Source organism: Zalophus californianus, chromosome X (genome assembly GCF_009762305.2).
Source record: "Zalophus californianus isolate mZalCal1 chromosome X, mZalCal1.pri.v2, whole genome shotgun sequence".
In the NCBI taxonomy this organism is placed as follows: domain Eukaryota; kingdom Metazoa; phylum Chordata; class Mammalia; order Carnivora; family Otariidae; genus Zalophus; species Zalophus californianus.
Genome location: NC_045612.1, coordinates 66827469 through 66846462, shown reverse-complemented (window position 1 = coordinate 66846462; position 18994 = coordinate 66827469). Strand labels below are relative to the sequence as shown.

The following is an 18994-nucleotide window of genomic DNA, read 5'->3' as shown; positions in this document are numbered from 1 at the left end:
GGTACTAAATTCATGTTTTATATTGATTTGGAGCTACCACATATCTAAGAATATAGGCTATAGAAATTAACAGAAATGCAAGAAAATATATTCATTCACACTGTTATTGATAAGATCATAAGGTTGAAAATAAAAGAATATGTACAACACAGAGGACTAGATTACACTCTGCCTATTCAATGAGTTACATTACCAATAAAAACCTATAATATTATGTGAAAAAAGCAGGATATAGAACATTATTAAGTATAACTGCAACTGCACTAAAAACCAAAACATATACATACATACAGTGTTAACAGTTCTTTTTGGTCAATGGAATTATGATACTTATTTTCTTCTTTTTATTTCTCTGTAATACTACAGAGAACAAACTGTGCTTTGTTTAATTAGTAGACATATTTAAGGGATTATGGACAGCTGGGGCTCCAAAATTATTCCAGTTATTTACATCTATTCCACACCAGTGAAAGGATCAAGCATATAGAATGGCATTAACTATGTAGGTTAACCACACACACACACACACACACACACACACACACACACACACACACACACACAAACACACAACAGGCAACCTTGCAGAGAACTTCAAAATTCTTTGGTATCTGTCCAGTAATGAAGAGTTGAATGGGCTTAATAAGCATGTTTATCAAACTGCTATGCATTCCAAGTACTGAACTAGACTGCTAATACAAAAGATGAAAAAATACCCATTCACTGCACTAAACGAGTACAACTATGAGACAAAAAACATAAAACATATGCAGTCTAATTTACAATAATGGAGGTATTGATTTACACGGTATTGATGTGATCAATGACATATTCTGGTTTTTAAAAGCACATAAAGTGGGAAACAAAACTGTTTAATTTTGTGCCCAAAAGAAAAATAAAGAAACAAAGTCAAGTAAATGAGTATTAAGAATTATTTTATAAAAATAAAGAAACAAAGTCAAGTAAATGAGTATTAAGAATTATTTTATTAACTATTTAACCTTTAATATTATTCAGTACAGAATATGTAATCCATACTGAGATAAGCTAATCAGGATATTTTTAGATTTTCCTAATACTATTAAAATATACACTCAAACACAATTAAAATATGAACTATTTGAATAATGCTGCTATAAAACTTTTGGGTATGTGTTTTGGTAAAGACATGTAAGCATTTCTGTTAGGTATATACCCAAGAATAGAACTGCTGGGTCAGAGGGTATGTATATAGCACTGTTAAAGCTGAACAAATAGTTCCCCAAAGTGGTCATTCCAATTTACCTTCCCACCAGCAGTGTGTGAGAGTTCCAACTGTTCTAGATCCTTGAGATAACTCATGGTATTACCTGTCATTATTGTAACCTTTAAAAAAATTAGCTTAGGGCGCCTGGATGGCTCAGTTGGTTAAGCGACTGCCTTCGGCTCAGGTCATGATCCTGGAGTCCCGGGATCGAGTCCCGCATCGGGCTCCCTGCTCGGCGGGGAGTCTGCTTCTCCCTCTGACCCTCCCCCCTCTCATGCTATCTCATTCTCTCTCTCAAATAAAAAAAAAATTAGCTTAAGGTTCACAAGAATTTGTAACAGTAGTATAGAGTTCCCATGTACCCTTCATCCAGCTCTCCCTAATGGCACTAACTTACATAACTAGAGTACATTATCAAAACCAGGAAACTGATGTTGGTACAATACTATGAACTCAGGCTTATTTGATTTCAACAGTTTTTATAAATGCTTTTCTGTTTGGTGTATAGCTCTATGAAATTTATCATGTTTGTAGACTCATGCAACCATTACCACAAGCAGGGCACAAAACTGTTCCATCACCACAAAAAAACCTCTTTTGTGTTATCCCCTAGTATTCACACCTTCCCCCCACCAACCCTAATCTCTGGCAACCACTTATCTGTTCTCCATCACTATAATTTTGTCACATTAAGAATGCCATATGAAAGGAATTATATAGTATGTAACCTTTCAAAAGTGGCATTTTTCATTCAGCATAATGCCCTTGAGATTCATCCAAGTTCTATGGATCAGTATCAATAGTTCATTCCTTTTTATTGCTGAGCACTATTCCAATACATAGATATAATATAATTTGTTTATCCATTCACATGTTATAAGACACTTGGGTTATTTCCAGTTTTTGACTATTACAAATAAAGTTCTTGCGAACACCTGTGTATAGGTTTCTATGTGAAAATAAGTTTTCATTTCTCTGGCATAAATTTTCAAAAGTGTGACTGCAGGGTTGTATGGTAAGAATATGTTTGTTTCATTAAAAAAAAAAAAACAAAAACAAGAAACCTGCAAGTTGTTCTACAAGAAGAGTGGCTGTGCCATTTTACATTCTCACCAGCATTGTGGGAGAGATCCAGTTTCTCTGCATCCTTACCAGCATTTGGTAGTGTCACTATTTTTCATTTTAGCCATTCTAATAGACATCAAGTTCTATCCTGTTGTGGTTTCAGTTTATATTTCCCTATTGGCTAGTGATGAACATCTTTTCAAGTGCTTATTGGCAAATAAGATGCATAGATCCTCTTAAATGAAATGTCAGTTTAAGTCCTTGGTCCATTTTCTAACTGAAAATTGTTATTTGTTTTCTTACTGTTACATTTAAAGAATTTTTATATATTCTGAATGAGTCCTTTATTAGATATGCTATTTGCAAATATTTTCTCCAAGTCTGTAGTTTGTCTTTTCCTTTTCTTAACAGGGTTGTTCATAGACAAAAGTTTTTAATTTTGATTATACAATTACTGACTTTTTTCTTTAATGGATTATATCCCTTTGGTGTCATGACTAAAAACTCTTTGCCTACATTAGCTCCTGAAGACTTTCTTCTATGCTTTCTTAACTAGTATAATGTCTCACATTCAGATTTATGACCCATTTTTACTCAATTTTTGAACAGGGGTGAGGGTTAGGTCAAGGTTCGTTTCAGTCTACAAATAGCCAATTGTTTGAATTCCATTTGTTGAAGAGACTATCCTCCCTTCACTGAAACACTTTTGTACCTTTGTCAAAAATGTTTTTAACTTGCATTTCTCTGATGTTTAAAAAGGTGAGCACCTTTCCGTATGTTTATTGGCCATATGCATACCGTCTTTTGTAAAGCTCTTTTGAAGTTCTTTTCTCATCTTTCTATGGAACTGTCTGGTTTCTCCTATTTATTTTTAAGAATTCTTTGTATTTTCTGGGTAAAAGTCCTTTCTGAATCTATGTATTGAGAACAGCTTCTCCTAGATATTTGCAAATGACATATCCAATAAGGGGTTAATATCCAAAATATATAAAGAACTTATACAACTCAACACCAAAAAACCCAAATAATTCTATTAACAAATGGGCAGGGGATTTGAATAGACATTTTTCCAAATAAGACATACAGATGACCAACAGACACATGAAAAGATGCTCAACATCATTAACCATCAGGGAAATGCAAATCAAAACCACAATGAGATATCATCTCACACCTGTCAGAATGGCTAAAATGAAAAACAAAAAAAAAAACAAGTGTTAGTGAGGATGTAGAGAAAAAAGAACCCTCATGCATTGTTGGTGGGGATGAAAACTGGTACAGCCACTGTGGAAAACAGTATGGAGGCTCCTCAAAAAATTAAACATAGGATTACCATACAATCCAGTAATTCCACTACTGGGTATTTACCCAAAGAAAATGAAAACACTACTGCAAAAAGATATATGCACCCCTATGTTTATTTACAGCAGCATTATTTACAATAGCCAAGACACGAAAGCAACCCACATGTCCACTGATAAATGAATGGATAAAGAAGATGTGGTGTGTGTGTTTGTGTGTGTATATTACACAAATACATATATACACAATGGAATATTACTCAGCCATAAAAAGAAAAAGATCATGCCACTTCAGACAACATGGATGGACCTAGAGAGTTTACTGCTAAGTGAAATAAGTCAGACAGAGAAAGACAAATACCGTATGATTTCACTCGTGTGGAATTGAAGAAAAAAAATGAACAAACAAACAAGAGACAAACAAAAAAACCAGACTCTTAAATACAGAGAACAAACTGATGGTTGCCAAAGGGAAAGTGGGTGGGGGAGGGGTGAAATAGATAAAGGGGATCAAGAGTATGCTTATTTTGATGAGCAATGACTAATGCATACAATTACTGAATTATATTCTATACCTGAAACTAATCTAACACTGTATGTTAATTATACTTCAATAAAAAAATGAAAACAAACCCATAAACCAAAAAAAAAAAAAGGTATGTCTGTATAAGCATAGAAACTCTAACCATAATTACATCTGGGCTATTGAAATGAATAACATTTATTGTCTTTGTGTTTTTCCATATTATTTTGGAAAATGAGAAAATAGATTCTCCCACTTTGTGGCTTGCATTTTCATTTTTTTAAAAAAAGATTTATTTATTTATTTATTTGAGAGAGAGAGAGCAGGGGGAGGAGCAAAGGGAGAGGGACAAACAGGCTCCACGCTGAGTGGAGCACCTCCACCCTTGTCACTAAAGGCTAAGTGGGGAGTTCAGACTGCTACCCTCACCTAGTTGTAACAAGGCATTGCCAGAGTGGTATCAGAGAAGTCTGAGTTAACACAGTCCTCCCCACAACCCAGCAGTGTCAGTAAAGACCATGTAGGGAACCCAGACATCCATCTTCATCCAGCAATTACAAGAAAAACCCTCTCCCTCCCTATTAGGGTAGTATCCAAGGAGGTCCAGTGGAGAGTCAGGAATTATACCACAACCCAAACAGTAATGAGTTACCCCTGTAGTGTCAGTGGACGCCAATAGGGGAGAGGTTGTAAACAGGCGATCCTAATCCTCCCAGCCAGGACAGGATCAGCAGAAGCCTACTGGGTAGACTGAACTCCCACTCTCAACTGACAGTAAATGAGGTGGGGCACATCAGAACGTGTGTCAAAAGAGGCCTGCTATGACAGAAGATTTAAGTAAGATCCACAGTCTCAACATTTTAGTTAAAATAGATCTCTGTCATAATAAGAACCAGTAAAATCTCAACTTCATTGAGAAAAGACAATCAGCAGACACCAACACTGAGATGACATAAATGTTAGAATTGTCTGACAAGGATTGAAAAAGTAGCTACATTTATAAAAATGCTTCCTTAAGCAATTATTAACACACCTAAGACAAACGGAAAAAAAAATAGAAAGCCTCGGCAGAGAAATACAAGACATAAAGAAGAACCAAACAGAAACTTCAGAAGTGAAAAATACAATAAAAAACTCAATAGATGGACTGTTAAACAGTAGAATGTAAAGAATGGAGATTCAGGAACTTTGAAAACAGACCAATAGAAATGACCCAATCTAAACAACAGGTAGAAATCAAATTTTAAAAAGCCAGAAAAACCAAACATAGGCTCAGGGACCTATAGGAATATAATAAAAGATCTAACATTCTTGTCTTTGGGAGTCTTAAAAGGAGAGGAGAAAAAAAAAGAAGGGGTTATAATAGTATTTGAAAGAAATAATGGCTGAAAAATTACCAAAATTTAGCAAGAAACACAAACTTACAGATTCAAGAAGTTGAATGAACCACAAACAGGGAAAACCCAAAGAAATTAATGCCAAGACACACCATAGTCAAACTTCTGAAACTAAGATAAAAAAATCTTGAAAGAAGCAAGAAACGGGACCTACTGACAGGAAAGAAAAATGATCTGAAAAACAGAAGGTTTTTTAAAAATTAAAATATATTTAACAAAATATTATATAAAATTAAGGTATATAACATTAGTTTGATACATTTATATATTGTAATATGACTGCCACTGTAGCAAAAATTAGCACCTCCATCATGTTAAATAATTATCATTTCTTTTTACTGGTTGGAATAATTTCTAGTCTCTTAGGAAGTTTAATGATTATAATAAAATATTGTAGTCTACATTCACTTATTGGTTTAGCCACTATGAAAAAACAATATGGAGTTTCCTCAAAATATTAAAAACAGATCTACCATATAAGCCAGCAATTCCATTTCTGGATATATATACAAAAGAAATGAAAGTAAGATGTCAAAGAGATATATGCACTCCCATGTTTACTACAGCATTATCTACAAGAGCCAAGATATGAAAACAACCCAAGGGCCCATGAACAGATGAATGGATAAAAAAGATGTGGTATATATATACAATGGGATAGTATTCAGCCATGAGAAAAAAGGACATCCTGCCATATGTGGCAACATGAATGTACCTTGAGCACATTATGCTAAGTGAGAAAGACAAATACTGCATGGTATCACTTATATGTGAAATTCAAAAAGTCAAACTCAGTAGTAACAGCAGGTTTTTCATAAGAAATTATGAAATCCTGAAGAAAATGGTACATTTTTCAAGTGCTGAAAGAAGAGAACTGCCAACCCATAATTCTATACCCATCTAAAATACTCTTCAAAAATGAAGGGGAGGGCGCCTGGGTGGCTCAGTTGGTTAAGCAACTGCCTTCGGCTCAGGTCATGATCCTGGAGTCCCGGGATCGAGTCCCACATTGGGCTCCCTGCTCGGCGGGGAGTCTGCTTCTCCCTCTGACCCTCCCCCTCTCATGTTCTCTCTCTCTCTCATTCTCTCTCTCAAATAAATAAATAAAATCTTAAAAAAAAATGAAGGGGAAATCAAGAAATTCTCATATGAAGGTACTCAGCAAATTTGTTGCCAGCAGACCTGCCCCAAAAGAATGACTAAAGGAATTTCTCTAAAAAAGAACAGAAACGATAAAAGAAATACTGAAACATTTGGAAGAAACAATAAAAAGTACCAAAAAAATGAGTGAATAAAGAAAATTTTCCTTCTAATTTTTCTAAATTGTGTTTAATAATTGAAGAAAAATTATTACACTGTCTGGTAATCCATTTATGTAGAGAAAAAATGTGGGGAAGAGAAAGGGATGTAAGAGCATAAGGTTTCTACACGTCAATTAAAATGGTAAAATGATGACATTAGTTAACTATGATAAATTATGTCCATGTAATGTAATACTTACAGCAACCACTATGAAAGTTATAGAAAGATACACTAAAAAATACTATAGATTAATAAAGTAACCCACAGGAAGGGTAGAATAAGAAATCAAAATAAAAGAAAGAGAACAAATTGAACAAAAAATGGCAGCCTGAAGCCCTATATTAAATGTAAATAGTTGTACACCTGAAATTAACATAATGTTATATGTCAATTATACTTCAATTAAAAAATTTAAATGGTCTGTATACACCATTTAAAAGAGACCAACAGAATGGGTAAAAAAACATGACCCAACCATATGTTGTCTATAAGAAGCTCACTTCAAATATAATGAAATAGGTGGGTTGAAAGTAAAAGGATGAAAAAGGATATACCATATAAACGACAATCAAAATAAAGTAGGAGTGGCTATATGAGTAAGAGATAAGGTAGGTTTCAGAGCAAAGAAAAACAACAAGGGATAGAGAGGGACACAGCAACCCTAAATGTGTATACACCAAACAACAAACCTGAAAATGTAAGCAGCAGAACTGAAAGGAGAAACAGACAAATACACAATTATAGTTGGAGGCTTCAACCCTCCTCTCTCAAAAATCGATAACCCAACTAGACAAAAATCAGCAAAGAACATAACCCCATCAAAGAAGATAATGATCTACATTTATAGAACACAATACCCAACAACAGCAAAATACACATTCCTTTCAAGGGCTAATATAAAATACACCAAGATAGACCATATCTTCAGCCAGATAACAAAACATAACAAATTTAAAGGAACTGAAATCATACAGAACATGTTCTCTGCACAGAACTGAATCAAACTATAATAACAGCAAAATAATGCAAATCTCTAAATATTTGGAAATTAAACAACATACTTTCTAGCCATGAGTCAAAAAGGAAGTCTCCAAGGAAAAAAAATAACACTAAATTGAATGGAAATGAAAATACAACATGTCAAAATTTATATGACCCAGCTAAAGCAGTGGTGAGAGGGAAATTTACAGCACTGAATACTTACATTAGAAAAAAGGAAAAGTCTTAAATTAGTAATCCAACGTTCTACCTCAAGAAAGTCAAGAAAAAATGAGCAAAATAAAGTCAAAGCAAGATGAAACTGAAAAATAGAAAAAAAAATAGAGAAGATAAAACACTGGTTCTTTGAAAACCCAATAAAATTGACAAACCTCTGGCAAAATTTTGTCAAACAAGCAAATACAAAAATTACCAATCGCATCAATGAAAGAAAGGCTATCACTATAGAACCTGATATCAAAACAATAATAAGATATCAAAACAATAAGAAAATGCTATGAACAATTCTATACATAAATTTGAAATTTAGCTGAAATGAACCAATTCCTCAAAAAGCAAAAACTACCACAACTCATTCAATAAGAAATAATTTGAATGATCCCATAACTATTAAGGAAATTGAATTAGTGATTTAAAAATTCTCCAAAAATATTCAAAGCTAGAAAGTCACTGGAAAATTCTACCAAAAATTTAAGATTAAATCAACACAAATTCTACATCTCTTTCAGAAAATACAAGAACACTTCAACTCATTTTATGAGGTCAATACTATCCTGATACCAAAATCAGATAAAGACGATACAAAAAAAAAAATGGATACAGACCAATATCTCATAAATATCCCTCAACAAAGTATTAGCAAATAAAACCCTTACTATACAAAAAGAATTATACACCATGATCAAATGGGGTTTATTCCAGGGATGCAAGGCTGGTTCAATATTTGAAAATCAATCTACGTAATATAGCATGTAACAGGCTAAAGAAGAAAACTTATTAAAATTAAATGAGACAGGAAAAGCATCTGACAAAATTAAATACCCATTCAAATAAAAACTCTCCGCAAACTAGAACAGAAGGGAACTTCCTCAAATTTATAAAGAATACCTAAAAAATTATACAGCTAACAGTATAGTTAATCAACATTGAATGCTCTTAATATCAAGAAGTATGCAAGAATGTTCACTCTCATCATTGCTATTTAACATATTACTGAAGTTGTAGCCAGTACAATATGGAAAGAAAAGGAAACAGCATACAGATCAGAAAGGTAGAAATAGTAAAACTATCCTTACTTGCAGATGACATAATGGTCTAGTAGAAAATCTCAGAGAATCTATTAAACAAACTCCTAGAACAAGTAAGTGAGTTCAGCAAGATCACAGGTAACAAGATCAAAACAAAAGTCATTGCATCTCTTCATACTAGCAATGAACATGCAAAAACCAAAATTATATCATATACAGTCATTCAGAAAAATAAAATATCTAGGTGTAAACCTAACAAAACAAATACAGGACTTATTGTTGAAAACTATCAACACTGATGAAAGAAATAAAAGATTCATATAAATAGAAAAAAAATGTTCACAGGAGGCTCAATATAGTAAAACTATGAGTTCTCCCCAAATAGTAAGACATTTAATGCAATTACTATTACAAGCCTTGCAAGACAGTTGTAGATATATGAAGATTCTAAAATTTATATATGAAGGGAAAGATATTAGACTAGCTAAAACAATTTGGAAAAAGTAGAATAAAGTAGGAGATTATCACTCAACCTGTCATTAAAGCTGACTCTAACAGCTACAATATTCAAGACTATGTGGCAATGACAAAAGGACAGACATAGAGACCAATGGAACAGAACAGTGAACCAAGAAATAGACTGATTTTTCACAGAAGTGCAAAAGCAATTTGGTGGAGAAAGGATGGCTTTTTTAACAAATGATGCTAGAGCAAATGGATATCTGTAGGCAAAACACGAGAAAAAGAAAAAAGTGAACTTGACCCAAGTCTCACAATTTATAGAAAAATTACCTCAAAACGCACCTCAGACAAATATAAAATATAAATTGTAACATGTAAAACTATAAAACTAGAGCAAAAGAGAACATCTGCATGAACTAGTGCTTGTGGAAGAATTCACAGACTTGACACCAAAAACATAATATATAAAATTAACAAACTAGACTTGATCAAAACTAAAAACTTTTGCTCTGTGAACAACCTTGTGAAGGGGATGAAAAGACATGTTGTAGACTGGCAGAAAACACTGGCAAACCACATACCTGACAAATGACTCATATCTAAATCACATAAAGAATTTCCAAAACTTAACAAAATGGGCAGGCAAAAGACTCAAACATTTCACTAAAGAGGATATACAGATAGCAGATAAACATATGAAAAGACTGCTCAACAAAACCAGCCATCAGGGAAATGCAAATTTAAGACACAATGAGTTACCACTACACACCCATCAGAACAGCCAAAATAAAAAACAGTGGTAACACCAAATCCTGGTGAGGATGCAGAAAAACTTGATCTTTCGCACTTTACTGGTGGCATTGTAAAAAAGTACAGCCACTCTGGAAAACAACTTGGCAGTTTATTAAAAAACCAGGCACTTACCATGCAACCTAGCTATCATACTCCTGGGCATTTATACTAGAGAAATGAAATTGTAGGTCTACACTAAACCTGTACACAACATTCACAGTGCTTTTTTTTTTAAGATTTATTTATTTGAGAGAGAGAGCAAGCAAGCAGGCAGGGGGAGGGACAGAAGGAGAGGAAGACAAGCAGACTCCCTGCTGAGTGGGGAGCCCAATGCGGGACTTGATCCTAGGCCCCTGAGATCGTGTCCTGAGTTGAAATCAAGAGCTGGCCACTTAACTGACTGAACCACCCAGACGTCCCAGATTTAAAATTATTTTTTAAAAACTCTCTGTGCAAACAAAAAATGTTTCCTACCTCACATTAGTTTCATCATTAAATTCTTCAGCCCATTTTTTCCTTGACTGTGCAGTAGTAGAACCATCTAAACGGTAATAGTCAATGTTCCGCAGCCACTTCCCTTCACCTGAAAATTTAACAAAAAAAGAAAAGAGAGATTTGATATATATTGTTCTGCTAGTAATAACAGATTTTCTTCCCTGCTCACCATTTAAAATCTGGTTATATATATTTTATTTGCATAGTAAAATATAAAATACAAATTTTTTTAGTCAAGGTGTAACTCACTATATTAACAAATAAATTCACCACAGATTTATTTCCAATAGATATTGAATAGCAAAGGTACTTTAAAAAAGTATTTCATCACTGGGAGCCACGCATAGAGAAGGTCTGAGCCCGCACCGCAGAGGTGCCACCACGAGACAACTTGCACTGATATGTTGTTGATTTGTTCACATTGAACTCATGGCTAGCAGTGCTCTAAGTCATGCCTGAACCCAGCCTGTCCGCTGCTGTTCTCTGTAAGGTGCATCGCAGCCTCCTGGTACGTAGGAAACTGGACAACACTTAAATACCAGCCTGAAGGCCACTTGAAACCGAAAGATTGCCACCAAAAAGCTCAAAAATGTGAAGACCATAACACTAAATAGGCTGTGGAACAGAAGCTTATTTACCGGATCAGAACTGAAACAAGAAAGAAGGAAGGTATCATCTTGTCCCACCTTGACTGGAAGTGTGTTTCTCAGGCAACTCGAGTTTTTTTGCCACTCAGCACATGTTGGCGAATAACTGCTGAAGTACCGCAAGTATTGATTTTGGAGTTACAAATAAATTTTGCAGAAAGGCAAATTCACAAATGTGGAATCCACAAATAACAAGAAAAAAAAAGTGTTTCATCTGCATGTGAATTTCTTAAAAGATTTCCTTGATTAGAAACCTTTAAAACTGTAAAAAGAATATGGTTAAACTGCATTATGTTCATGAAGATTGCCTGTAATTAAATCTGTAAATGGCCAGGTTTCCTCCCTTATTAACAAGTTGATACTGATCAACTTTTGGACAGTGAGGTGAATATTTACCCAAGACTTACATTAAAACTAAAATACCAAATTAAGTACTTATGATATTTTTATATTTTATTATACATAATTTCCATTCCAGTTCTTTTAATTGTAAACATAATACTACTATTTCCCCTCCAGAGTCACATCCTAGAATCTTAACATAAAAACAAGAAGTTGACAAAACTGAGATTTAGATCTTTCAGCAAACTTTTTATTTAAATTTAGTACTTAGTTTAAAAGGTGCTTTTCAACATGTTTATTACTTACCCATATTTTTACTTATACTGAAAACTTGTAATTTCCTTGCTGAAAATTTGGCAATTGGTAAGAAAGTCTATTTATTTATTTGTGATTTTTATTTCTTTCAATTGGAAAAAAAAGGCATAAGAGCTAAGGAAAAAAGAATTTGAGACAGATGGTTCGACAAAAAAGAGGCTGGAGTAACATTTCCATTAATTGTTCACCTAACAGGGTAATTATTAAAGTTAATATGCTAATCATAAATAAACATGGTGTTAATACTTTTAAAGTATTTCAACATACTCACCTTTCTCTGATAATACAAATGAATAATCTGTACTACTACTTCTGTGAATCCAACACTTAAAAAGTAATAAAGTCAGCACAGGTTAGTCACCAAAATTATAGATTTTTTAAAAAATCACAGGTTCACCATTTATTAGCATTTTCATTTAGAAAATGTAAAATGTGTTTATCTTTAAAAATGGAGCTGGCTGAGCACCTATTGTATAGGGTTACTGTTTTTTAAATGAGCTGATATAAGAAAAAAAAAAACCCTTAGAACAGTGCCTGTCACACAGGAATTAAGCTCACTGAGTACTTAATATTATCACCCAAGATCTCACACCAAATTGTATCTGTCTCTACTAGGGCACATTTATATGTGATCATCTCTATAACATGATTTCCTGTAATACCCTTGAACCTAGTTCAGTGTCAAGTACACAGCAGCAGCAGTAGTAGTAGTAGTGATACAAAAGACAAACTGAACTGATTAATAGTTAAGACAAATGTTTGTTGAAGATAATTTATTAAATATAAACTAACAACCATATGGAAAAACATTCAATCTTGCCAGTGGTCAAAAAAGTACAAATTAAAACAATGACAATTGTTTTTACCCATTAAAGATAGGGAAAATGTAATTATAGTACTACAGGTATATAGTAAAATAGGCATTTTCCATTTATTCATGATAGTAGAATAAATTGATATAACTTTTCTGGTACTTTGTCTTTCAGATAATGAAGCACTGCCAGAACACAGAATTGAACTAATAAAACTAATAATAGATAACAGAAAAATCCATTGAAGCCAACATTATACTTAACCATACTCAAATCAAGGCATACATATATACACTACCCATATACATGTTAAAGACATATCAATAAGGAGGGGCCTTAGAAACAAAGGGTAGTGATAAAAGATTAAAAAGTGCCAGTGTATACCTAGCACTTAAACGTAATGGGCACATAAAAAATGCATCACCAGAGCATGATTCTCTATGGAAAATAACTAAAGAATATCCAGGTAAGAGCAATGTATTACCCTGCCAGTTCAGCAAACATTTACTATGGACCTACTACATGTCCAGTTCTGTGAGGGACATCACTAAAGCCTTGCCTGATCAATTTACATATTGTCCCCCAAAACTGCCTATCGCCTTTAAAATATTTCATTATTTCTCCATTGCATTTTTAAACTATACATTTCCTGTTTGTTTCGTATTGGTCTTCCCTAACAAAAATGTAGCCTCTAGGAGGTTAGGGACATGTTTTTTTTGTTAGCTTCTTTATCCTTAGCATCTAAATTGTGCCTTGCACGTGGTAAGTACCCTATACTTACAAAATGAAATGAACCCTGGAATACTTTATGGGTTCTGTGAACAGCTAATCTGAGGTGTGCTAATGAGGCAGTGACTTAGTGGTGACTCTTAACCCCAGTTAGGGAAGGAGGAGAGATCTCTTCACTTCTTTAGCAACCCAGGCCCAATGTACTAATATTCCATGTAAGATTTTGCTTGGGGAAAAAAAGGAATTCTACTCTTTTTTACTAGGTAAATGTCTTAGTAAACCAATCGCATAGTATATGGTATCGTATCAAATAAAGAGCAAATGTTCCTTTTCAATTACTACAGTGACCTAAGGAACCAATGCACCTGTCTAAAAATAAAGATACCACCTGCCTATAGCTTGCACAGGAGGTTATTAGGGTTTTATTTCCTAAAAAATTATTATATTTAAAATGAGTACAATAAGAGAAAATATTACCAATATTATTAACAGGATTAGAAAATTAAAATTAAAAACAATAGCACTATATTCCAAGAGTATTCCAGGTACCATCAGACAAAAAAAGAAGAGATCACAATACATTTTTTCACAGAACTAGAACAAAGAATCCTAAAATTTGTATAGAACCACAAAATATGCCAAATAGTCAAAGCAATCTTGAGAAAGAAGAATAAAGCTGGAGGTATCATGCTCCCTGGTCTCAAACTATACTACAAAGATATAGTCATCAAAACAGTATGGTACTAGAGCAAAAGCAGATACATAAAACAATGGAATAAGATAGAGAGCCCATAAATAAACCCATCCATATATGGTAAATTAATCTATGCCAAAGGAGGCAAGAATATGCAATGGGGGGTAAAAAGCCTCTTCAACAAATGGTATAGGGAAAACTAGACAGCTACATGCAAAAGAATGAAACTGGACCACTGTCTTACACCATATACAAAAATAAATTCAAAATGGTTTAAAGACTTGAATGTAAGACCTGAAAATAAAACTCCCAGAAGAAAACATAGGCAGTAAAGCTCACTGACATCCATTTTAGCAATATTTTTTTTTGGACCAGTCTTCTCAAGCAAGGGCAACGAAAACTAAAATAAACAAATGGGATTATATCAAATTAGAAAGTTTTTGCAGTGAAGAAAACCTTCAACAAAACAAAATGGCAATCTACTGAATGGGAGAAGATATTTGCAAATTATAAACCCAATAAGGGGTTCAATTCCAAAACATATAAAGAACTTACACAACTTAATATCAAAAAACCCAAACAAAATGATTTAAAAATGGGCAGAAGACTTGAGTAGACATTTTTTCAAAGACGACATAAAGATGGCCAACAGGCACATGAAAAGATACACAACATCACTAGTCATCAGCAAAGTGCAAATTAAAACCACAATAAGGTATCACTCCACACCGCTCAGATTAGCTATTATCAAAAAGACAAAAAATAACAAGTGTCAGCAAGAATGTTGAAAAAAGGGAAACTTTATACACTGTTGGTGGGAATGTAAAATTGGTGCAGCCACTATGGAGGTTCCTCAAAAAATTAGAATAGAACTACCCATGGTCCAATAGTCCACTTCTGGGTATTTTTCCAAAGAAAACGGAAACACCAAATCAAAGAGATATATTAACCCCTATGTTCACTGCAGCATTATTTACAATAGCTAAGATATGGAAGCAACCTAAAAGAATAAAATAAAATAAAATAACATACACAGAGAGAGGAATATTACTCAGCCATAAACAAGGATAAGATCTTGCCACCTGGCAACAACATGGATGGACCTAGAGGGTATTATGCTAAGCAAAATAGGTAAGACAGAGAAAGACAAATACTATATGATTTTACTCATATGTGGAATCTAACAAACAGAAAGACAGAAAGAGACTCATAGTTACAGGAAACAAACTGTTGGTTACCAGAGTGGGGAGGAGTTGGGGAATGAGCAAAAAATGTGAACAAAATTAAGAGGTACAAACTTCCAGCTATTAAATAAAGTCATGGTATGTAATGTACGGCATAAAGAATATGGCCAATAGTATTGTAATAACTTTGTGCAGTAAACACATGGTAACGACTTATCATGGAGGTCATTTCATAATGTATAAAAATATCAAATCACTATGATGTGCACTTGAAACTAATAGGGTATTGTGTGTCAGATATACTTCAAATTTAAAAAAGCCCACAATTATAGCCTCCTTTTTGAAAGTATTTCTTCATCAAAAATAGGCTTATATCTCAATAGATGTTAAAAGAAAAACAGGATTCTGATCATTCAAATAACTACATAATTATCTGCAGAAAAGATATAAATAATAAAAAGATTCCCTTTTATTAGAAAGGAAACCTAAATGTAGTCTTTATATTGTTGGTGACAAGTTAACTGTCAACTTTAATATTTATGTATTTATTTTTAAAGTTTTATTTATTTAAGTAATCTCTACACCCAATGTGGGGTTCAAACCCACAACCCCAAGATCAAGAGTTGCATGTTCTTCCAACTGAGCCAGCCAGGCATCCCTCAACTTCAATATTTAGATAAAGAAATATGAGTACTGTAAATAGTATTCATAACATACACTGTATTATTATTCTCAAATAGAAAAATAGTATACCCTAAAATCACCATTTTACATGGAAATTTAACCGGAAGAAATTTTTAAAAATCTACTCTCATCAAGGCACCTAGAGTAGACTACCTGTAATAGTGAAAAATTGAATATAATAATCCTGATATATAATAATGGAGAAATAGTTAAGTAAATTACGATTTTACTGGACAGATGATTGTAGAGCTGAAAGTGACAGAACATCATATATGGAGTAACATCAAAATGTTTATGAAATCAGTGAAAAAAACAAAATTTAATTTACAGGGAGAGGGACTTCTGGTATGACAACATAAGGAGCTTTATAGACTTGCTCCCCAGCAAAAGTGAAAATTTTAAAATGGTGGTAATGGTTGCATGGTAATATGGGTGTACTTAATGCCATATTACTATACAAAGGATCAAAATGGTGAAAACCTGTTTCCCTTCCTATCTCTCCCCTCCCAATTTGGCTTTTTTTCCCAATTAATTGACTGATTAGGGGATATGGTTAAGGAGTTGTCTGAGATAGTTTGAGGCAGAGAGATCAGAACAACTTCTTAAATCACAAAAATATTGCCCCTCAATTTCCTGGACATTTAATTTTTTTGTCTTTAACATCTGTATTCACCATTAGACTATTAGCTCCTCAAGAAAGGGACAACTGTGTTTCCTAGTCGCTGACAGAATAGCTGCCAGCTATTCAGCCAACTCATCAAATTTTTTAAAATTTCATGTCCATTAATTTTATATATAAATCTGTCTTACAGAGTAAACAAATCATTACGGAGGTTTAAGTTTCTTGTCCCATATCTCTTACCAGTTTTTTAAAATTTGTATTTTTAATAAAAGACAGATAAATCAGAAAGATTTGGTGTAAAACAGAACAAAACAAACTCCTGTTTTACCCAACCTCAACTAGCAGCTGGCTATGTAACTTCTTATATTGTGCTAAGAAAAAAAAAAACCACATACTATAAAATTTACCATCTTAACCATTTTAAGTGTATAGTTCAGTTGTGTTAACAGATCTCCAGAACTTTTTATACTTCTAAACTGAAACTATAGCCACTAAACCACAACTCCCCATTCTCCCCTTCCCCACAGTAAGCACCCTTCTACTTTCTGTCTCTGTGTATCTGACTACCTTAGATATGTGAAGTAAATGAAATCACACAGTATTCACCTTTTTTTGTGCTGGTTTATTTCTTCAGAGTTGTAGCATGTGACAAGATTTCCTTCCTTTTAAGAGCTGAAAAATATTCCATTGTGTATACACCACATTCTGTTTATCCACTCATCCACCAACATACACTTGGATTATTTCTACCTTTTCATTATTGTGAATAATGTGGCTATGAATATGGGTGTACAAATATCTCTTTCAAGACCACGCTTTCAATTCTTTTGAGTATTTACCCAGAAGTAGTGTTGTTGGATATAATTCTAGTTTTAATTTTTTGAGGAACTGCCATACTGATTTACACGGTAGTTGTGTCATTTTACATTCCCACCAAGAGTGCACCAATGTTCCAAATTCTCCACATTATCACCAACCTGTTATTTACAGATTTGTTTGATAGTAGCCATTCTAATAGTGTGAAGTTATATCTCATTGTGGTTTTGATTTGTGTTTCTCTAAAGATTAATGATGTTGGGCATATTTTCATGTGCTTTTAGGTCATTTGTATACTTCAGAGATATGTCTATTTGAATCTTTTAGCCATTTTCTGAATCAGGTTATCTGTTTGTTGTTGAATTATAGTAGTTCTTTATGTATTCTGAATATTAACCCCTTACAAGATACATGATTTGCAAATGTTTTCTCCTATTCTGTAGGTTGCTTTTTCACTCTGACAAGATGTTAAATTTTATGTTATGTATATTTTATAATATTGCTGCTGCTGATGATGATAAAAACTACCCACAAGAAAAACCCAGGTCCAGATGGTTTCAGTGCTAAATTTTGGCAAACATTTAAAGAACTCATACCAATTCTTCCCAAACTCTTTCAAAAACCAGGAAAAGGAATACTTCTTGACTCATTAAATGAGGCCAGTATTAAGTATTAGCCTCCTCCTATCAAAACCAGACAAAGATATTAAAAGAAAGCAAAACTGAAAATTAGTTATATCTTATGCGTAAGGATGCACAAATCCTCAACAAAATACTAGTGAACAGAATCCAGCAACATATAAAGAGAATTATACACCATAACCTGCATCCCAGGAATAAATCCCACCTGGTCATGACAGATAATCTTTTTAATGTACTGTTGGATCCTATTGCCTAGGATCTTGTTGAGAATTTTGGCATCCATATTCATCAGGGATACTGGTCCACAATTCTTTTTGATGGGGTCTTTGCCTGGTTTTGGGATCAAGGTAATGCTGGCCTCATAGAATGAGTTTGGAAATGTTCCTTCCATTTCTATGTTTTAAATAGCTTCAGAAGAATAGGTATTACTTCTTCTTTAAATGTTTGGTAGAATTCCCCTGGGAACCCGTCAGGCCCTGGACTCTTGTTTTTTGGGAGGTTTTTGATCATTGCTTCAATTCTGTTACTGGTTATTGGTATTTAACCCAAAAATACAGATGCAGGGAAAAGAAGGGGCACATGCACCCTAATGTTCATAGCAGCAATGCCCACAAGAGACAAACTGTGGAAGGAGCTGAGATGCCCTTCAGTAGATGAATGGATAAAGATGTGGTCCATA

At 33.7% G+C, this 18994-nt stretch overlaps 1 protein-coding gene across 8 annotated transcripts in view; it reads right to left on the bottom strand.

Annotated features, from left to right (window-relative positions):
• Positions 1–18994, bottom strand: part of ATRX (ATRX chromatin remodeler) — a 303464-nt gene that overhangs the window by 41824 nt on the left and 242646 nt on the right. For all 8 annotated transcript variants that reach the window (XM_027607480.2, XM_027607484.2, XM_027607481.2 and 5 more), the window contains one exon: positions 10809–10917. In XM_027607480.2, the coding sequence (XP_027463281.2) occupies positions 10809–10917 (109 nt within the window). The remainder of the gene's footprint in view (positions 1–10808; positions 10918–18994) is intronic.